This window comes from Urocampus carinirostris, chromosome 11 (genome assembly GCF_059441175.1).
Source record: "Urocampus carinirostris isolate Australia breed hairy pipefish chromosome 11, RoL_Ucar_1.0, whole genome shotgun sequence".
Lineage (NCBI taxonomy): Eukaryota > Metazoa > Chordata > Actinopteri > Syngnathiformes > Syngnathidae > Urocampus > Urocampus carinirostris.
The window spans coordinates 25,833,712-25,849,940 of record NC_142359.1 but is presented as its reverse complement, the minus strand read 5'-3'; the positions used below and the strand labels follow the sequence as shown (position 1 = coordinate 25,849,940).

The 16,229-nt window shown below is 39.0% G+C and overlaps 1 protein-coding gene across 1 annotated transcript; it reads right to left on the bottom strand.

The window, feature by feature from the left end:
* Positions 1–5,324: 5,324 nt before the first annotated feature.
* Positions 5,325–15,944, bottom strand: LOC148356936 (ATP-binding cassette sub-family G member 4-like). Its single transcript, XM_088347038.1, has 15 exons — positions 15,782–15,944; positions 13,771–13,979; positions 12,634–12,751; positions 12,432–12,564; positions 11,835–11,885; positions 11,620–11,765; positions 10,739–10,862; positions 9,183–9,297; positions 8,988–9,121; positions 7,692–7,793; positions 7,461–7,620; positions 7,287–7,387; positions 6,690–6,848; positions 6,409–6,527; positions 5,325–5,815 (listed from the first exon to the last, which is right to left on the bottom strand). The coding sequence occupies exons 2-15, from the start codon at positions 13,928–13,930 to the stop codon at positions 5,593–5,595; spliced, it is 1,845 nt and encodes a 614-aa protein (XP_088203164.1). The 5' UTR covers positions 13,931–13,979; positions 15,782–15,944; the 3' UTR covers positions 5,325–5,592.
* Between the last annotated feature and the right edge of the window lie 285 nt (positions 15,945–16,229).

Below are 16,229 nucleotides of genomic sequence, written 5' to 3'. Positions count from 1 at the left end.
CTCTCTCTGGCAAAGATGTGTTGATGAATGCTTTTAGCTTCTCTCGTTAGATTATTGTAATTTCCTGCTCACTGCGTCCCTAAAAATAGGTCATTGTAATTCTCTGCTTCTTGGACTCCGCAAAAATAGATTGTGTCAATTTTTCAGGTCTGAGGAATCCCGAAAAAAGTGTATTTCCCTTCTCTCTGGAATCCCCAGAAATAGGTTATTTTAATTCGGTCTGATGAAGCCTTGCCGAGACTCCCCAGAAATAGATTTGTATTACCGGTTCTGAAGACTCTTGAAATTTTGATTATTCTCATACCCTGCTCGCTGGATTTTTCAAAGTAGATTTTTGATATTTTTATATGATAATTCCCAGCTCTGAAAACACCCTAAAATAGATTATTGTGATAATTCACTCCCTGGACTCCCTCAAAATAGATTATTTCAACTCCAGCCTCTGAGTATTCCCCAAAAAATAGATTATCCTGCTTTTCTTTGTCTTTCTATCTTCTTTTTTATTCTTTTTTCATGTATTTTCTTTATCTTTTCTTTTTTTCCTTTCTTTTTCTTATTTCTTTCTACCGAACTTTTTGTCTTTTTTTTCTGTTCTTCATTTCCTTTTAGTTTTTATTTTCATTTTTCCTATTTACTTGTTTTCTGTTTTTCCTTATTTTATTCCTTTTTCTTCTTTTTCTCTTTCGTCTTTATTGTCCTGCTTAGCGAAAGGCTGGGCAAAAAAAATGAGAAGAAAAATGGTAGCCATGTCTCCTTGGTTTGTATTCTTGTGCTTTGCAACACTTGTTTTCGGTGGCACTACACAATACAGCGACATCTAGTGGTCAGATATCACACAGTGTCCCTTTAGAGTTTAAGTTTTGCCGGTAAAACTCAACTTCCCTTTCCATAAGCGATGATTAAAGGATTTTGGGTTTACCTGGCGGGACAAATATGAGCTCATTCTCAAAAGCTCCTTTGTGAGTCCAATGTGGCTTGATTTAGAAATCTTCATTGCCTGGGGGGGGTCAACTCCTTCAAAAAACATGAATGTGAAAAATGGCACAAAAGATGAACGTGAGCGCCTCACTTTCCAGACTGCGTACGTGCGGGACTGAAAATGCTTTGAGATTAACATAGAAAACATTTTTTCCACTGGATTGGGAAACTTGGCACCAATCTCACCCAAGGTCAATTCAAACTAATTCAAAATATTTTTGCCACAATTAAAGCAACGATTGACTTTCAGTTCAACATCCCATTGCCTTTTTTATTCACAACGTGGGTCAGCCAAGTGTTTAACACAAGTGGCTAGAAAAGGTCAAAGATGACAAGCCCCAGATGCAATGGCGTGTTTCACTAAAGGTAGGTTTATTTGTATACAGCAGCTAACAATAACAATAGTGCTTAGTGGCAAACCATAGCCTGAATCCAGGAGGCTGGCCAAAGAAGGAAACAGTGGAAAAAAGATGCCTGAATAGTTGAATTTGCCAACGTTCTCTTGCATGAGCCGCTGTGGAAGTTGGGTGACACTGAAGGTGATGGCAGGAGTAGCTAACAATTACAATACCATTGCTTGCAGTTAAGTGGCTAGCCCGAGTGGCTAGAAAAGGAAACAGCAGGACAAAGCAGGAGCATCTTATGATAACAGCGGATCGCAGTGAGTTGTATCCTGCAGTCGTAAGTGGCCAGAGAAGGAAACAGGAAAATAATTAACTTGTTTTTTGCTAATCATTGAAATAGTGTTTAATTTCAATGGATTAAGAATTTGGACACCACAAGGTGTCGCTGTATAATGAACGCTGTCATTTTAAAGTTAGCCTTCAGTTCTATCAACATGGACTGTGGTTTTGATGGGGTTGTATTTATCCTACAGTTGACATTTAATATGTTATATGTGTTCTCAGCCATTTTGAAGAGTTCTCAGCCCGTAAGCTACTCTTCAAGGCCATGAGTTGTTTTTTTATGTACAGACTGTGTTTTTGTTCTCACATACCAACGAAATACATCCTGACCTGGCATCCCATAACTCAAGATTGTTCTTCACCAAAGAGCCTGGGAAAAAGGAGTTTCCCAGGACCAAGGTCACCTGTCATCATTGGATGGAAAGCAGGCCTTCGAAAGAAGACTAATCAACTCTACGTAGCAAAGGCAAAAACTGAATATTAGAAGGGAGGTTTTTCGAGGAGATCCTCAGAGCCAGAGCCGAGCCAGAGCGCAGCAAGCAGAGCAGAGCGAGCGAAAAGATGTCTAACAGCAGAATCTCGGCGGCTCTCAAAATGATGATTAATAAAGTAACTAATTATAAAGAACCGATTCTCTTTGTCCTATATTTCAGAGCGTTTTATTATAAATGTTGGAGACTTGAACCTAACAGGTTTGTATTTACCTGTTTATTGTGATGTCCCCTGATTGGTTCTCGTAAAGTTCACTTGCGCGTGGATTTCACAACAACCCGAACTTGACGTTGCGGTGACGTCCGATGACGCGTTCAAAGTCGGCTCAGAGAGTTGGATAAACAAACACCTGGAGTGAAGTTTAGATACTGCTTTTTTTTCGAAATAGTCGACACCCAAAGAACATTGTTAAGTAATCGTTGACCTTTGAACTACTCGCGTTAAACAATCTTTAACAATTCATATCTTGGAAATTTTAACAAAGCGGGAGGAAAATTGTCCTGCTGCCTATCAATAACTCCCTCCCCCGACACAGATGATTCAATAAAAGGCAGGTCAACAGTTTTCTATGAGCTGCAGTTCTGTTGGAGGGGCTACCATGCCCGTTTCAAACGCAGCCATTAAATATATCTTTAACTGGTATTTATCTCCCTATAGTGGTTGATTTAGGGCTATACAAATAAAAATGACTTGACTTGACTTGACTTAAAAAACAAAGACATTATTTACAGTGAAGAAAATAATTATTTGAACAATCTGCTATCTTGCTATTTCTCCCTCTTATAAATCATGGAAAGCGGTCTGACATTTTCATCATAGGTGCATATCCACTGTGAGAGAGACAAACTAAATAGAAAAATGCAGAAATCACACCGCATGATTTTTTTAAAAAAAAAATTTGTGTGATATAGCTGCAAATGTATTTGAACACCTGAGAAAATGAATTTCAATGTTTGGTACAGTAGCCTTTGTTTGCTTTGACAGAGGTCAAACATTTCGTGTACTCTTTCACCGAGTTTGCACACACTGCAGGAGGGATCTAGTCCCGATCCTCTGCACAGGAGCATCTGGTTTTGGCTTCAAGCTAGTTCAAAATGTGCAAGCAGGTCAGGAAAAACAGTATTTAGGTTGACATTTATAATCACCATCTTCAAAATTGAAATCACCATCTTGATTTTGTCACAACTATTTGGACTCATTTCTGACCATTTGTTCTGTCTTGGGGCGGCACAGTGGTTGGGTGGTTGGAGCGCAGCCCCACGGTGCAAGGTCCAGCTACCGCAGCTTACCGTGTGGAGTTTGCATGTTCTTTCTGTGCCTGCGTGGGTATCCTCCCACATTCCAAAAACATGCTTGTTGATTGGCCGGTTCAAATTGTCCCTAGGTGGGAATGAGCAAGTGAGTTGTCTGTCCCTGTGTGCCCTAAGACTGGCTGGCAACCAGTTCAGGGTGTCCCCGGCCCACTGCCCTAAGATAACTCAGATGGGTTCCTGCAGTCCCACGACCCTATTGTGGATAAGCGGTGCGGATAATAGTTGGAATGGATGGATGTTTGGTCTTGTTGGGCTAAAAATAAAATTCCGCAATTTTAAAAGTTAAATAAAATCATAGTCTTGATTCTGTCACGATTTAAAATAAAAAACTGGTCCGACTTTCAAGGTCCTCTTGGTATTATTCAAAATCATACATGGACTTGCTCCCTCATATCTTTCAGATTTGATTTCCCCCTATGTTCCGGTCCGAAGCCTTCATTCTGAAAGCGCTGGACTACTGGTGAACCAAGAGCCAAGAAGAGATCCGCAGGCTCGAGAGCGTTCTCCATCCGGGCACCGGTGCTGTGGAATGCTCTTCCCCCTGAGAGCCGATCTGCAACCTCAGTGGAAATGTTTAAATCTAAGCTTAAAACACACTTCTATTCTATAGTATATGAAAAACCTTTATTTTTTTTGACAATATATCTGTACTATTTGTAATTGCAACATCCGTTGCAGCCTGGTCATCCTGAAAGGGGGATTACCACATGTGCGGTCCCTTCTCAAGGTTTTTCAAGTTTTTCCTTGCCCTCAAGTTGGTTTCAGATCAGGGGATGGTGTAATAATAGTCTGAAATATTAGTCCGTGCAATAACCTGCGCGGCCCTTTGAGACTCTTTGTGAATAAGGGCTGTACAAATAAAAAGGATTTGACTTGACTCGTTGAACTAAAAGAAAGACATACTTATACGATTTTTTTTAAAGTAAAATCACGATCTTGATTTTGTCATCTCGTTTGAACCTTAATACCATTCTTTTCAATATATAAATACCATTTCTTATATTTTGTTAGGCTAAAAATTAAATATCACAAAGGCACGATTATTTAAAATTAAAATGACGATCTACATTTTTGTCACCATTATTTCTTTTGCCCTTTCACTAAATTGGTCAATTTTAACCATTCTTGTCGAGCTGAGAAAAAAAAATCACAGTTTCAAAGAAAATGATTTATTTCATCACCATTATTTTTTAAAACCGTTTTCAATACTCATTTTCTCATTTCTGACCATTTTCTCGATCTTATTGAGCTAAAAGGGAAAAACATTTATGATAAAAGATCACAATCGGAAATTTGTCATTATTGTTTTTGCAGATTAAAAAAAAATACTCTTATAATTTCTGACCATTAAAAAAAATCATATCACAAGTTAAAAAAAGAAAATCACATTCTTGTTTTTGCCCCACTTACAGTAATTAATAGGGAGGATGATGGGATAGGGAAAATAAGCGACTGACTATCCCTTTTCGAACATATTATGATCACATTATTTTGTTGTTGAGTCATTGTTTTTATTTTAATGTTCAAAATAAAGTTTTCATTCATTCATCTATTTTCAGGACGTCTTCAGAGCAGGGAATTAAAATAATCAAACTTTCAAGAGTCTTCAGACCCGGTAAAATAAATCTATTTTGTGGGAGTCTGGGGAGGGCTTTGTCAAATAGGTTATTTTAATTGTATTTTGGGGGATTCTAAAAATACACTAGTCTATTTTTCGGGATTCCTCAGTTCTGGAAATTGAAACATTCAGTTTTCGGGGAGTCTGAGAAGCAGATAATTACAATCATCTAACAAGAGAAGCTAAAAGCATTCATCAACACGTCTTTGCCCGAGAGAGAAATAAACAGAGGACAAATTATACTTTTTCGAGGATTTTATTTTTGTCACGTGCACAACAAACCATGTATATGTCTGGCTATATTCTATAAATGATAAAAAGAAAACACTGGTTGGATATTATTTTCGGAAATCCCAAAAGCAGGGACCTACAATCAGTAAAGGAGATGACATCAAAATAATAACGTTTGCCTGAACCAGGAATAAGCAAAGCAAAAAATGTGAATTTTTCAAGAATTTCACTTGCATTACGCGCATAAACAACGGCTAATGGTCATTAGCATAGCTCAGCGATTGGAGATTTTGTAGCGCAGGAACAAATAGGTGGCCACGCGGATGAAAATAAAAAAGAATCCCAGGACGATAAAATCCACATGGAGTTTGGCGTCCTCCCCGATCAGGAAGTGTATGATTTGTTGCGGGTCCTGGAAATCACATCGCTCCACGTCGCACCGAAGATCGCTTCGGTTCATGCCGTAAATGGACTGGACCAAGCCCTCGACGCCGTACCTGAGAAGGAAAGATAAGGTTTGCAATTTTTAGCCCTCACACTGCGGCCGTGCAGACTGGATCAGGACAGCCAAGGGATTGAATCCGGCCCGCCAGACAAAATTGAGAGAAGCACAAGAGAAAAATGAGTTGCAGTTTGAAATATGTACACTTGATGTTGCCAAAGCCTGTAGCTGCTTTTCTTTCTCTTTTTCTCTTTTTTCTCTCTATATCTCTCTCTCCCTATTCCCCCTCCTCACTTTTCTCTTTTTCTCTCTCTCTCTCTGTGTCTCTCTTTGTTTCTCTTTTTTGTGTCTTATTCTCAGTCTTTTTTACCAGCATGCTATGTCTTTGTCTTTTTTCTTTCTGTCTTCTCACCTTTTCTCTTTTTTCATTCTCTCCCTCTCTCTCTTTCTCTCTTTCCCTCTCCATCTCTTTCTTTCTTTCTCCATTTGTTGCCCCAGAAGTAACTCCTGTTGCACTCTTACTGCCGCCACAGTTAGTCGACTGCGGCTCAAAGGTCCCGGGGCTCTCTTCGGCGACATACTAGCATGTATCTCTGTATTCGGCAAGCTAGCTTGTAGTACTGGCAAGCAAACGACTCCCGAAGTTACCTGGCGTAAGAGACGTAGGAGGTCAACTGCAGGTAGTACGGACTACCGCTGATCCTCCCAAATATACCAGAAGAGAGGATGATGGGGAAGGCTGTCAATGGTCCAACAAATGCCGCCACCTGGGGGTTATCATTGAAAACAAAGCAATTGAATGAATCAAAGACAAGCCTCTAACCATGGAGAATCCAGATCCGGGAGGTGAATATCTGTGGTTTTTTTAAGTTATTTTCATCCACTATTTTCCTTTTCTGGATCCGGATTTTCCATATAGAAAGTTCCACCTGCGGTGACGGAGACACCACCCCGATGAGCAGCCCCAGGGACTGCGCCACCAGGGCGATGGCTGTGGACAAGGCCAGGAACAGCAAGAACCGAATCGCTTCCGGAGGCTGGCCCGTCATCCAGTAAACGATACTGCAGTACAGGACTGGACAGATCATCTGCAAGAGATTATCATATTTGGACTTGTTTATTAGTTGAGGTTTTTGAGTGTTTCCTTGCCCTCATGTAGGTTTTAGATCAGGGGATGGTGTCATAATCCATAAAAAGGTCAGAGAGAAAAATCCAGTGGAGGACAGATAGATAGTAAAACTGGAAAGAGACAAAAATTCAGAAAGAGAAAATCCCCGGTGGGGCAGGCAGAATAAAAAAAAAAAACAGGGGTCAAAAGGCAGATAAAAAAAATCCAGTAAAATGGCCAAAAAGATACTAAAATCCCAGGAAATGGGTAAATGGAATACAAATGCAGAAAGAAAGGAAGAACAAAAGAAAGAAAGAAAGAAAGAAAGAAAGGAAGGAAAATGAAAGAAAGAAACATCTAGATATTACAGGAGAAGAAATAACAAGTCCATAAAAAAACAAGGTGCCGCAAATCTTACCTGAAAGAGGATTTCAGCAAAGGTTTTGGCCATGTAGTAGGCATTAAGGCTGTACCAGGAGTTGAAATGTTCCCTGACAAAAACCGGCATCTCCAGAGGAACTGGACAACACAAAACCCAATTGGTTCTAAGCGTGCCACATTAATGAGTCCCTCCACCTTCTGCATTGCTCACAAGTGAGGACGGTTGGCATCATGGCGCTGAACATCAGGAACAATATGGAGAAGAAAAGGAAGCCTCTGTTGTTGAAGGCGTGTTGGGCGTCGTTTCCGATATCGGGGCAAAGGAGACCGATAAAGAGGCCCATCATGATGTGGAAAGCCACTTGGAGAACCTTCAGAAACCGTAACCTCGATCACAATCCTCACAATAGTCTCAGAACTCTTTGGGACGGAAAAATCTTACCGAGTTTCTGTATTTGGATACCAGGTTTTCTTTGAAGAGGATGTAGAACTGTTGCAAGGTACTGGTGGCAAAGTCTCGAGGATTGGGCAGGGGAGCCAATGACTGCAGAAAGAAATGTTTATCAAAGCACTTTTTTTAGTTTTTTTTTTTTGGGAGGGGGTAATTTAATTTATACTATATCATTTTTTTAAAATGTTTAATTCTTTTTTTCAAATGATTTTTTTGGTTCATTTTTTAGTTTTTAATCAATATTTATTTCGTGTTTAATTTATTTATTATTTATTAATTGAAATACTATCATAGCAAAAATGAAAAAAATCAATTCATTTTATTCTTTCTACTTTTTTCAATTTATCTTGTGGTTCATTTTAATTCATTTTTCTTTTGAATTTTTCTAAATACCTCAATTTTTAGTGTTTACTTTTTTTGTTTAATTCGTTATTATAATGTTCATATATTCATACTGTGTACCTGTAAAATTCTTGATTTCTAAAAATGTAATTTATTTTCATTTTTTTCATTTTCTTTAACTTTTGTATTTTTTTAAACCATTTTTATGTCACTACTTGAAATCATTAACATTATAATCTATTTTGTGTATAATTTATGTTTTTATTCATTTGTTTCGATCTTCTATTTCTCCTTTCTTTAAATGTATGTAATGTGTATTTTTTACAACTTTTTTCATTTTCAAAAACAAAAAACGTTATTTTATTCTCTATTTTTATTATTTTTATCATTGTTATTATGTATATTTTTTTGTGATTTACTGTTTTGTATATTTTTTAACTGATTTCATTTTATTTTTACTTTTTAATTAAATATTTTTTTTGTTTATCATAATATGATACAATATAGCTTGTTATAATTTATTATTTTTTTATTACCTCATCTTTTTTATACAAATTTATGTATTTATTTCTTCCATCCATCGATCCATCCACCCACTATCCATCCATCCATCAATTAGTGACATTTTGGACCGGCCAATTAACCTAACATCCATGTTTTTGGAATGTGAGAGGAAACCGGAGTGTCCGGAGGAAACCCACGCAAGCAAGGGGAGAACATGCAAACTCCACACAGGAGGTTCGATCTCATGACCTCAGAACTGTGGCGGACACGCGCTAACCACTGCACCGCCGTGCTGCCCCTTCATCCAATATCTGCACTGCTTATCTTCGGTAGCGTCTAAATTCAAGTTATTCAAATATAAATTATGAACTTAAAAAAAATACATGTTTTTTTTCTGACATTTGAAATCTAGAACTGTTCCAAGTCTTCGGGATGTCTTACCAATTCGCTGTCGGAGGATTGAGCGTCCTCTCCCCCCAAGTTTCTCTTGCTCTCCTCACAACATTGACTCCCCTGTGCCGCCTCGACCAAGACGGCGTGCATGTCCCCGTACGTCCCAGTCGCCACGTCCATGACTGAAGGGGGAAACCAGGGTAATAACACGACGAGAAAGCAGAGGGTGCTTGCAATGCTCACTAAAATCGGTGGAGGGTTCACACTCATGGCAAACCAGGTTGAGTTGGCTCAGGTGAGGGATCAAGTGTTGCGCCGTCCCCTGGTAGATGCATTGGCCTTGACTCAGGATGTACAACTGATGGAGAGAGGAGAGCAACTTCAGCTTGACAAGTGCCAAGATTTAAACAAAGCACAGGTAACGCAGCTGCTTCCCTCCCCCAACCTCAGCAACTCGGACCAAACAGTCCCCCAGCGACACGGTAAGCAAAGTTCCAATTATTCCAAGCGGATATAAGTGTTATGCATTACTTAGATCGCCGTCTGTTTTTAACGAGAATGGCCATTGTTTTGATTCCCTGTTGTCATCCGGTGGCGTCATAGCACAGGTCAAAAGTCAACTTCGAGAAATAATTTCTCGAGATCCACGGTGCGTGGAGAATTTCGAAACATATCTGCATGATTGTCAGGAGGAAAACTACACGTTGTGCCTTATTGAAAGAAATGGTCTTTTGTTATCCCCTCAAGACTATAACTATTAACCCACCCTCCCATCTCGACCCCCTTAATCTAACACAGTAACCATCACCCCACCCTCCTAACCGACTTGCCATAGCCAACTAATTTAAGAACTAGGCCCCTATGCTTAAACCCATAACTCCTAACCCAAACCATTACCCCCTAGCACCAACCCCTAACATTTTAACCCTAACCCCTAAACCCACTAACCCAACTGCTAACCCCTAACCCCCTAATATCTCCTAATCCTACCACCCTGACTTGAACCTCTAACTCCTAGTTCCAAACCTTACCCCAATGGCCCACCTAATTTACAGACGTAACTACTTACCCCATAATTCCAACCCTTACCACTAACCCAATAACCCTGACCCTTAAATCCACTCCACTAACCCCCTAACCCTAACCCACTGATCTAATGACTAACCCCTAACATTTACCCCCTAAACTCATAACTCTTATCCTCCACCCCTAACCCTAACACCTATCCCTAACCTAGTAGCCCAAACCCAAACCTCGACCTCCTAACCTTACTTGTCTAACCTTCACCCCATAACTCCTAACCCTATCACCCTTCACTCAAATCCCTAACCCTAACTAATTCCTAACCCACCAAACTAACCCTAGACTTTAACTCTTAACCTTAATCTTCTCAATTATTTTCTGTCAAAACCCCCCCGGAAGATAAAACACTCTTTATTGGGGCACTTGAGGGCAGACTACACTTAATGTATACACTTCATACTCAAGGATTATGCTCTGTGATGAATGCACTGCGTGGAGTTTCAATGTAAACAAAACACCCTGCCACTGAGCATGCCACTGCCCCCTAGTGTAGTGGAGTTGCAATTGCACTTTAATCTGGGAAAGTTAAAAAAGACGTTCTTTGAAGTCAAAGGTGACCATAGATCGGTACCCCATGTGAAGCACAAACGCTCGACACCTCAGATTACAAAACGCAGAGGTTTTTTTTGACTGTGTCGGTCTTGATAGAAATACGAAACTCGCCGCTTAAGATAAATGAATGATTTAAAGAGCGAATCAAACCCCAATTCCATTACCTTGTCGAACATTTGAGAGACTCTCCAGCTGGGCTGATGGGTGGTGCAGATGATGGTCCGTCCCCCGTTAGCAAGACACTTGAGGAGAGAGATGACCTGGAAGGACGTTGCACCGTCCAACCCACTGAGACACAAATGCGGAAAATCAAACTGATTGTAGACTAGTTTTCGGGATGGTCTTCCTTTTAAAAGGAGAAGCTTGACCTTCTCAGCCCAGATTGGAGTCCAAATTGACATTTCGAGTGCGGTACATTTTTACTGGCTTTCAGTTTCATGGACTGGCTTTCAGTTCTTTTGATTGACTTTCAGTTTTACGGACCCGCTTTCTGTTTGATAGAAAGGCTTTCAGTCTTATTCACTATCTTTCAGTTTGATTCAGTTTTATTGAACGACTTTAAGTATTACTATCTCGCTTTCAATTTAAGAGGTTGGATCTCAGTTTCATAGACCAGATTTCAGTTTCATGGACTAGATATCAGTGTTATTGATTGGTTTTCCTTATTTAAAGCTGACTTTCAGTTTTATTGACTCAGTCTCAATGACTTGCATTCAGTTTTATTGACTGTTTAAGTTTTATTGACCTGAAGTTTCATTTAACTGAAGTCCGGGCAACAAAACTGAAAGCCAGTCTATAAAACGGAATATTAGTCAATGAAACTAAAAGCACGTGTATAAAACTGAAAACCAGCGTACAAAAAGTATATCCAGCCAATAAAACTATTAAACATGAAAATTTGGGGTACATTTGGAAACTTTGAATGAAAGAAAACTTTGTTTCCAACATTACAAGATAAAAACAAGACAAAAACAATGACATTTAAAAGATGGTTTTGTAATTTGAGAGAATTCATAATTGAAGACGTCATCATGGAACATCACACCTGATGGGATCATCGAAGAACATGACCGGTGGATTGTTGACCAGCTCCAGAGCAATGGCCAAAATTTTGGACTGGCTCCGCGACAAATTTTCAGTTCGGGTTTCAGCGCAGTCGGTCAGACCCAAAGAAGTCAGAAGTTCATTCACCTGTGACCAACCAGGAATCGTAATCAGCAAAACAATCCCAAAAGCGAAACTTGACGTGGAAGGACTTACAATTTTCTCCTTGACGTTCATGGGCTCGTTGAGTTTCAGATTGGCGGCCATCTAATATACAGAAAACAGGGGATTCAATGTTTATTCATTTAAGTGGCAGTAAGTAAGCTTATTTTAGACTGAAACTGTCTTGCAAGTGCTTGTATCGAGACCTAAAGTGACCTTTTTAAACCACAGGTGACCCAATTTCAACTGGAAGAGACTCATTTTGAACCGCGAGGGCCTGATCTTGAGAATGGAAGTGACCATGACAATCCGGAAGTGAACTGCGTTGAATGAAAAGTGCAAGTTTTAAACCGGAAGTGCCTAGTGCAAACTGAAAATGATTCATTTTAATCAAGGAGTGTTCATAAGTGATTCGTTTTAAACAAAAAGTGCCTATTTTGAGATTGATTGAGTTTTAAACCAGACTTGACCTGTTATTAACAGCACGTGACTAAACCTAGTACTTTATTTCACAATTATTTCATACATTCTTGTACTTGTTGCTTACTTTTCACCATTTTTCAAAACTTTTCAGTGTTTTTGAGTCATTTTTGTTTATTTTCAGCACTTCTTCCATTCTTTTTAAAACTTTTTTAGTTTTTATAAACATACCATCATGGCCTGCTTGGTGGATAGGTGCGGCTTGAGCACATCGCTTGGCATGATGTAGCAGGACATCTTTTGGAATTTATCCAAGTCTCTGGGATGACCGTTGACCAGGATTTTACCTGTCACGCCCGTCTCCCTGCGAAGGATTCACACCATTGCAGAAAAACCCATTTGGAGGACGTGCGTCCCAGCCCAGCCTTTATACCTGTACCCCGCCAGGACGTCCATCATGGAGGATTTGCCGGCTCCGGGAGGTCCCATGATGGCGACGAGCTCTTTGCTGTTGAATTGCCCAGACAGATTCTTCAACAGGGTTTTCGAACCTGATCCAAAGAAATAGAAAAAAAATGGGGTTAATCATCTTCCATTATGATACCGATATTGCAGCCTGGGCCGATATCAACCAATATAATATCTTCACTACACATTTTCCAATTCTAGATTTGGAGTCCAGATTCAGGTTTGGATGATCGGATCTAATCTCAGTCCCGTTCCCCGCAAATTGAATTGCAATCCGAAAAAGAAACGATACAGGTTTTTGGGGCAATGTCGGACTATTGTTAGTATTGGATCAGGCCATCTCTATAATTACTCCGGAAAGGATACGGGTATTAACTACTTGCATTGGAAAGCAATTTTTGGAGTCAGAATCAGAGTTTTGGAATACGATCCAGATTTCTGGGTTAGAGCAGACCATTTTAAAAATCACTCAGAAGCAAGAACTGGACTAGTTTTGGATGAAATTTGATACAAATTTCTGAGCCGATATTGGACCAATCTCAATATCAGATAAGGCCACCTCTTCAATCACATCTGACCAGAAACTGGACTTTTTGGAGCTAATATCAGAGTTTGTATGGAATTGATCGAATACACAGATATGTTGGGCTGATAATAATATTATTTTCTTATCACCGCCCTGCACAAGCATGCAAAACTTATTATTGAACGACTACTGTTACGCTGCAAGATTCTTTCATTGCTATTTTATGAGTTAGTTCAGTCTCTAAGCACTACTTTGAAATTATTTATGCCTATCTCTCCTGACAGTCTTTAATCTTTTTTCTCTTTAAAGTCTTTCTTACATGTTTACCTTCGAGTGCCATGGCTAATGTTGTTGCATATAAGGTTTCACAACGTTGATATCAATGACAATAAACACAGCTCAATTCAATATTGGATCAGGTCAACTCTTGAATTACTCTGGAGTGGAAACTGGGATTGACTTCTTGTACGTGAGTGCCAATTAAATCTATATTTCTTTTCCGGACTGATATTGGATATTGGAACATTTTTCCGAGAAATAGGTAATCTGGGTTCTGTTGCTAGGCAATGACTTAACCTGTCTTCTTGTACCAGGGCCCTTCCTGGATGGTGTAGGACAGATCGCTGAAGTCCAAGTTGACGGCTCCCTGGCGCGGCAACTGGCTGAGATGTTGAGTGGACATCGAGAAGATGCCCAGTTGGGGCTGCGCAGGATTAGCAGCGCCGTTGTCCTCCATTTGGATGCAGCTGGCAGTTGTGGAAAGCTAGCGACAGTGAAGAACGAATCTAAAAATAACAAAAGTGAGTTAAAGCACAAGTCGCGAGAGAAGGAAATAGTCGGGAGAAATAGCACCATATGTCGGAATCATGGATTGAGAGTTTATAAGTTTATGGTACACGTAACAAAACCCAAATAAATAAATTCATGTAAAATAAAATTAACATAGGTGGGGTGGAACATTTGAAAATTGAAGGCTGCAATCATCACTTTAATCCAAGAGATTGTGGCAGAGTAACTCGTGATTTGCTTTTTAAAGCTGTATTTTCCTTTTAAATATTATGATAACTGTAGATGCTGTGATATACAGTTTATTTTTGTCGAATTTCTATTTTATTTGAGAGTTTATTCTTTTATTCTTATTTTGGAACGATAATCATACGAATCAAGTATATAATCAGAATAAATCTGGTGAATTGAATTTGTACCTGGGTGGAAATCATCATGCAGAGAATTTAGCAACTCGAAACTCTTTACAAATATGTAAATCTTTAATTGTATGCAGAAATGTAAAATTCCCTGAAAGTGTGCGATGTTCCACGACGGCCCACGGAAGTTCTGATTAACGAAGACACTTAAATGCACCGCTCGACGAACACATAGGAAATAAATATATTTTCGTCCCTTAGGACGCTAAAGACGCGACTTTTTTTCTCGTGTGTGTTTCCTGTAAATTCATCCCACCCTCATCTTACTATGATATTTAGTGATTTTATCTTTTAACGTAAACAATAATAATAATAATAATAATAATAATAAAAATACCAATAATAAGAATAATAACCATAAGCATGAATATAATAATGATCCAATGTATTTCGAAGCACCTTTTACAACACCAAGGTCGCTGTACGTATGAGTAGGACACAACAATAAACGAAGAGGAAAACAAACCCAACAAAATCTAACGTCACTTCGGACTTGATTTGACACTTTCCTAATATCCACTTTTTTATTTGAAAAAAAAAACTTTAAAGTCGAGACATTTGAGTTTTGAATCAGACACAAAAAATAAAAAAAACATTAAAAAATAAAAAATGAAAATATTTGTAAAATGGCGTGTGACGTCTGGTAGTGACGTCCCGCATCTATGAATGGTCTTTTAAGGTAATTTCAAGTGCAATATTTGAAGAAGAAAATTGTTCACCACGTGTTTAACCCAATTTCATTTGAATAACATATATTTAAAATTCAAAAACTAATTTCAAACAATTAATAAAAAGTCGATGTTTCCTCTCTTCTGTCCTTCGTACAAACAACATCAAGTCGCACTTTTTAAATTAAGGTTTCCATGTTGCCGATTCTTTTGAATTTAAAAATTAAAGGACACATAATACTTCGTGTTTCTAGTTACCTTTTTAGTATGTACATTTGTAAATTCAAAATAATTTAAAAACATTGCAGAGCAAGTTAACTTGACCTCTCTGTTGAAGACATCGTCTATTCTATGCTTGCTTGTCACGTCAGTTAAATTCAGACTGCTTGTGTTCTTTCAATATTATGATCTAGACTAGTGGTTCTCAACTGACCCAGAATTCCACCCAAATCATTCATTCATTCATCCATCCATCCATTATCTACATCGCTTATCCTCAGTAGGGTCACGGGGGTGCCGGAGCCCGTCCCAGTTATCTTTGGGCAGTTGGCAAGAGACTTCCTGAACTGGTTGCCAGCCAGTCGCAGGGGAAAAAAAATCACTTCTCAAATTTATCAGATGAAAGGATTGTGCCTTTAAAAGAAGAGCTAGTTGAATATATTCACATTTAGAAGAAAAAGGACAAATTACAAGCAAAAATAAAACATAGCTTACCGTATATACTTGCTGTCGAGGTTAAAACTCGAGATTGTATTAGGATGGAGAAAAGAGCACACTCCGAGTCGGAACTTCCAAGATGGGTTTCCAAGATGGATTACCAAGTTGGGCTCATTGGAACTCATTTATTGGAAAGTACAGGCATAGGAGAACACATCTTATTGGCTAGAAGTGAGGTCACATGAATACAAAATAATCTGATTGGTTTAGACAGAAAACAATATTTAAATGAAGTGATAGCGTGTGAGCGTAACGAGCACGAAGGAAAATTAAACTTTGTAACAAAAAAAGTACAACGCCTCACCGAAAGAAGAAACATTGGGAGGAAAGCTCTGCCCCGTAGTTCCGAGCACTAAGGCAAAAGACATCTTGAATAATCGTTTGCGGGCCCCAAATGGATACATTTGATGCAAGAATATAAACAGCACCTGGATATAATCTTTCG

What these genes read in the sequence shown, in the direction of transcription:
- LOC148356936 (XM_088347038.1), bottom strand. Translation starts at nt 13,930, where the DNA reads ATGGAGGACAACGGCGCTGCTAATCCTGCGCAGCCCCAACTGGGCATC. An exon ending in GACGTCCTGGCGGGGTACAG is followed by an intron (nt 12,565 to 12,633) that starts GTATAAAGGCTG and finishes AATCCTTCGCAG; the next exon opens with GGAGACGGGCGTGACAGGTA. An exon ending in CCACCAAGCAGGCCATGATG is followed by an intron (nt 11,886 to 12,431) that starts GTATGTTTATAA and finishes TCTGTATATTAG; the next exon opens with ATGGCCGCCAATCTGAAACT.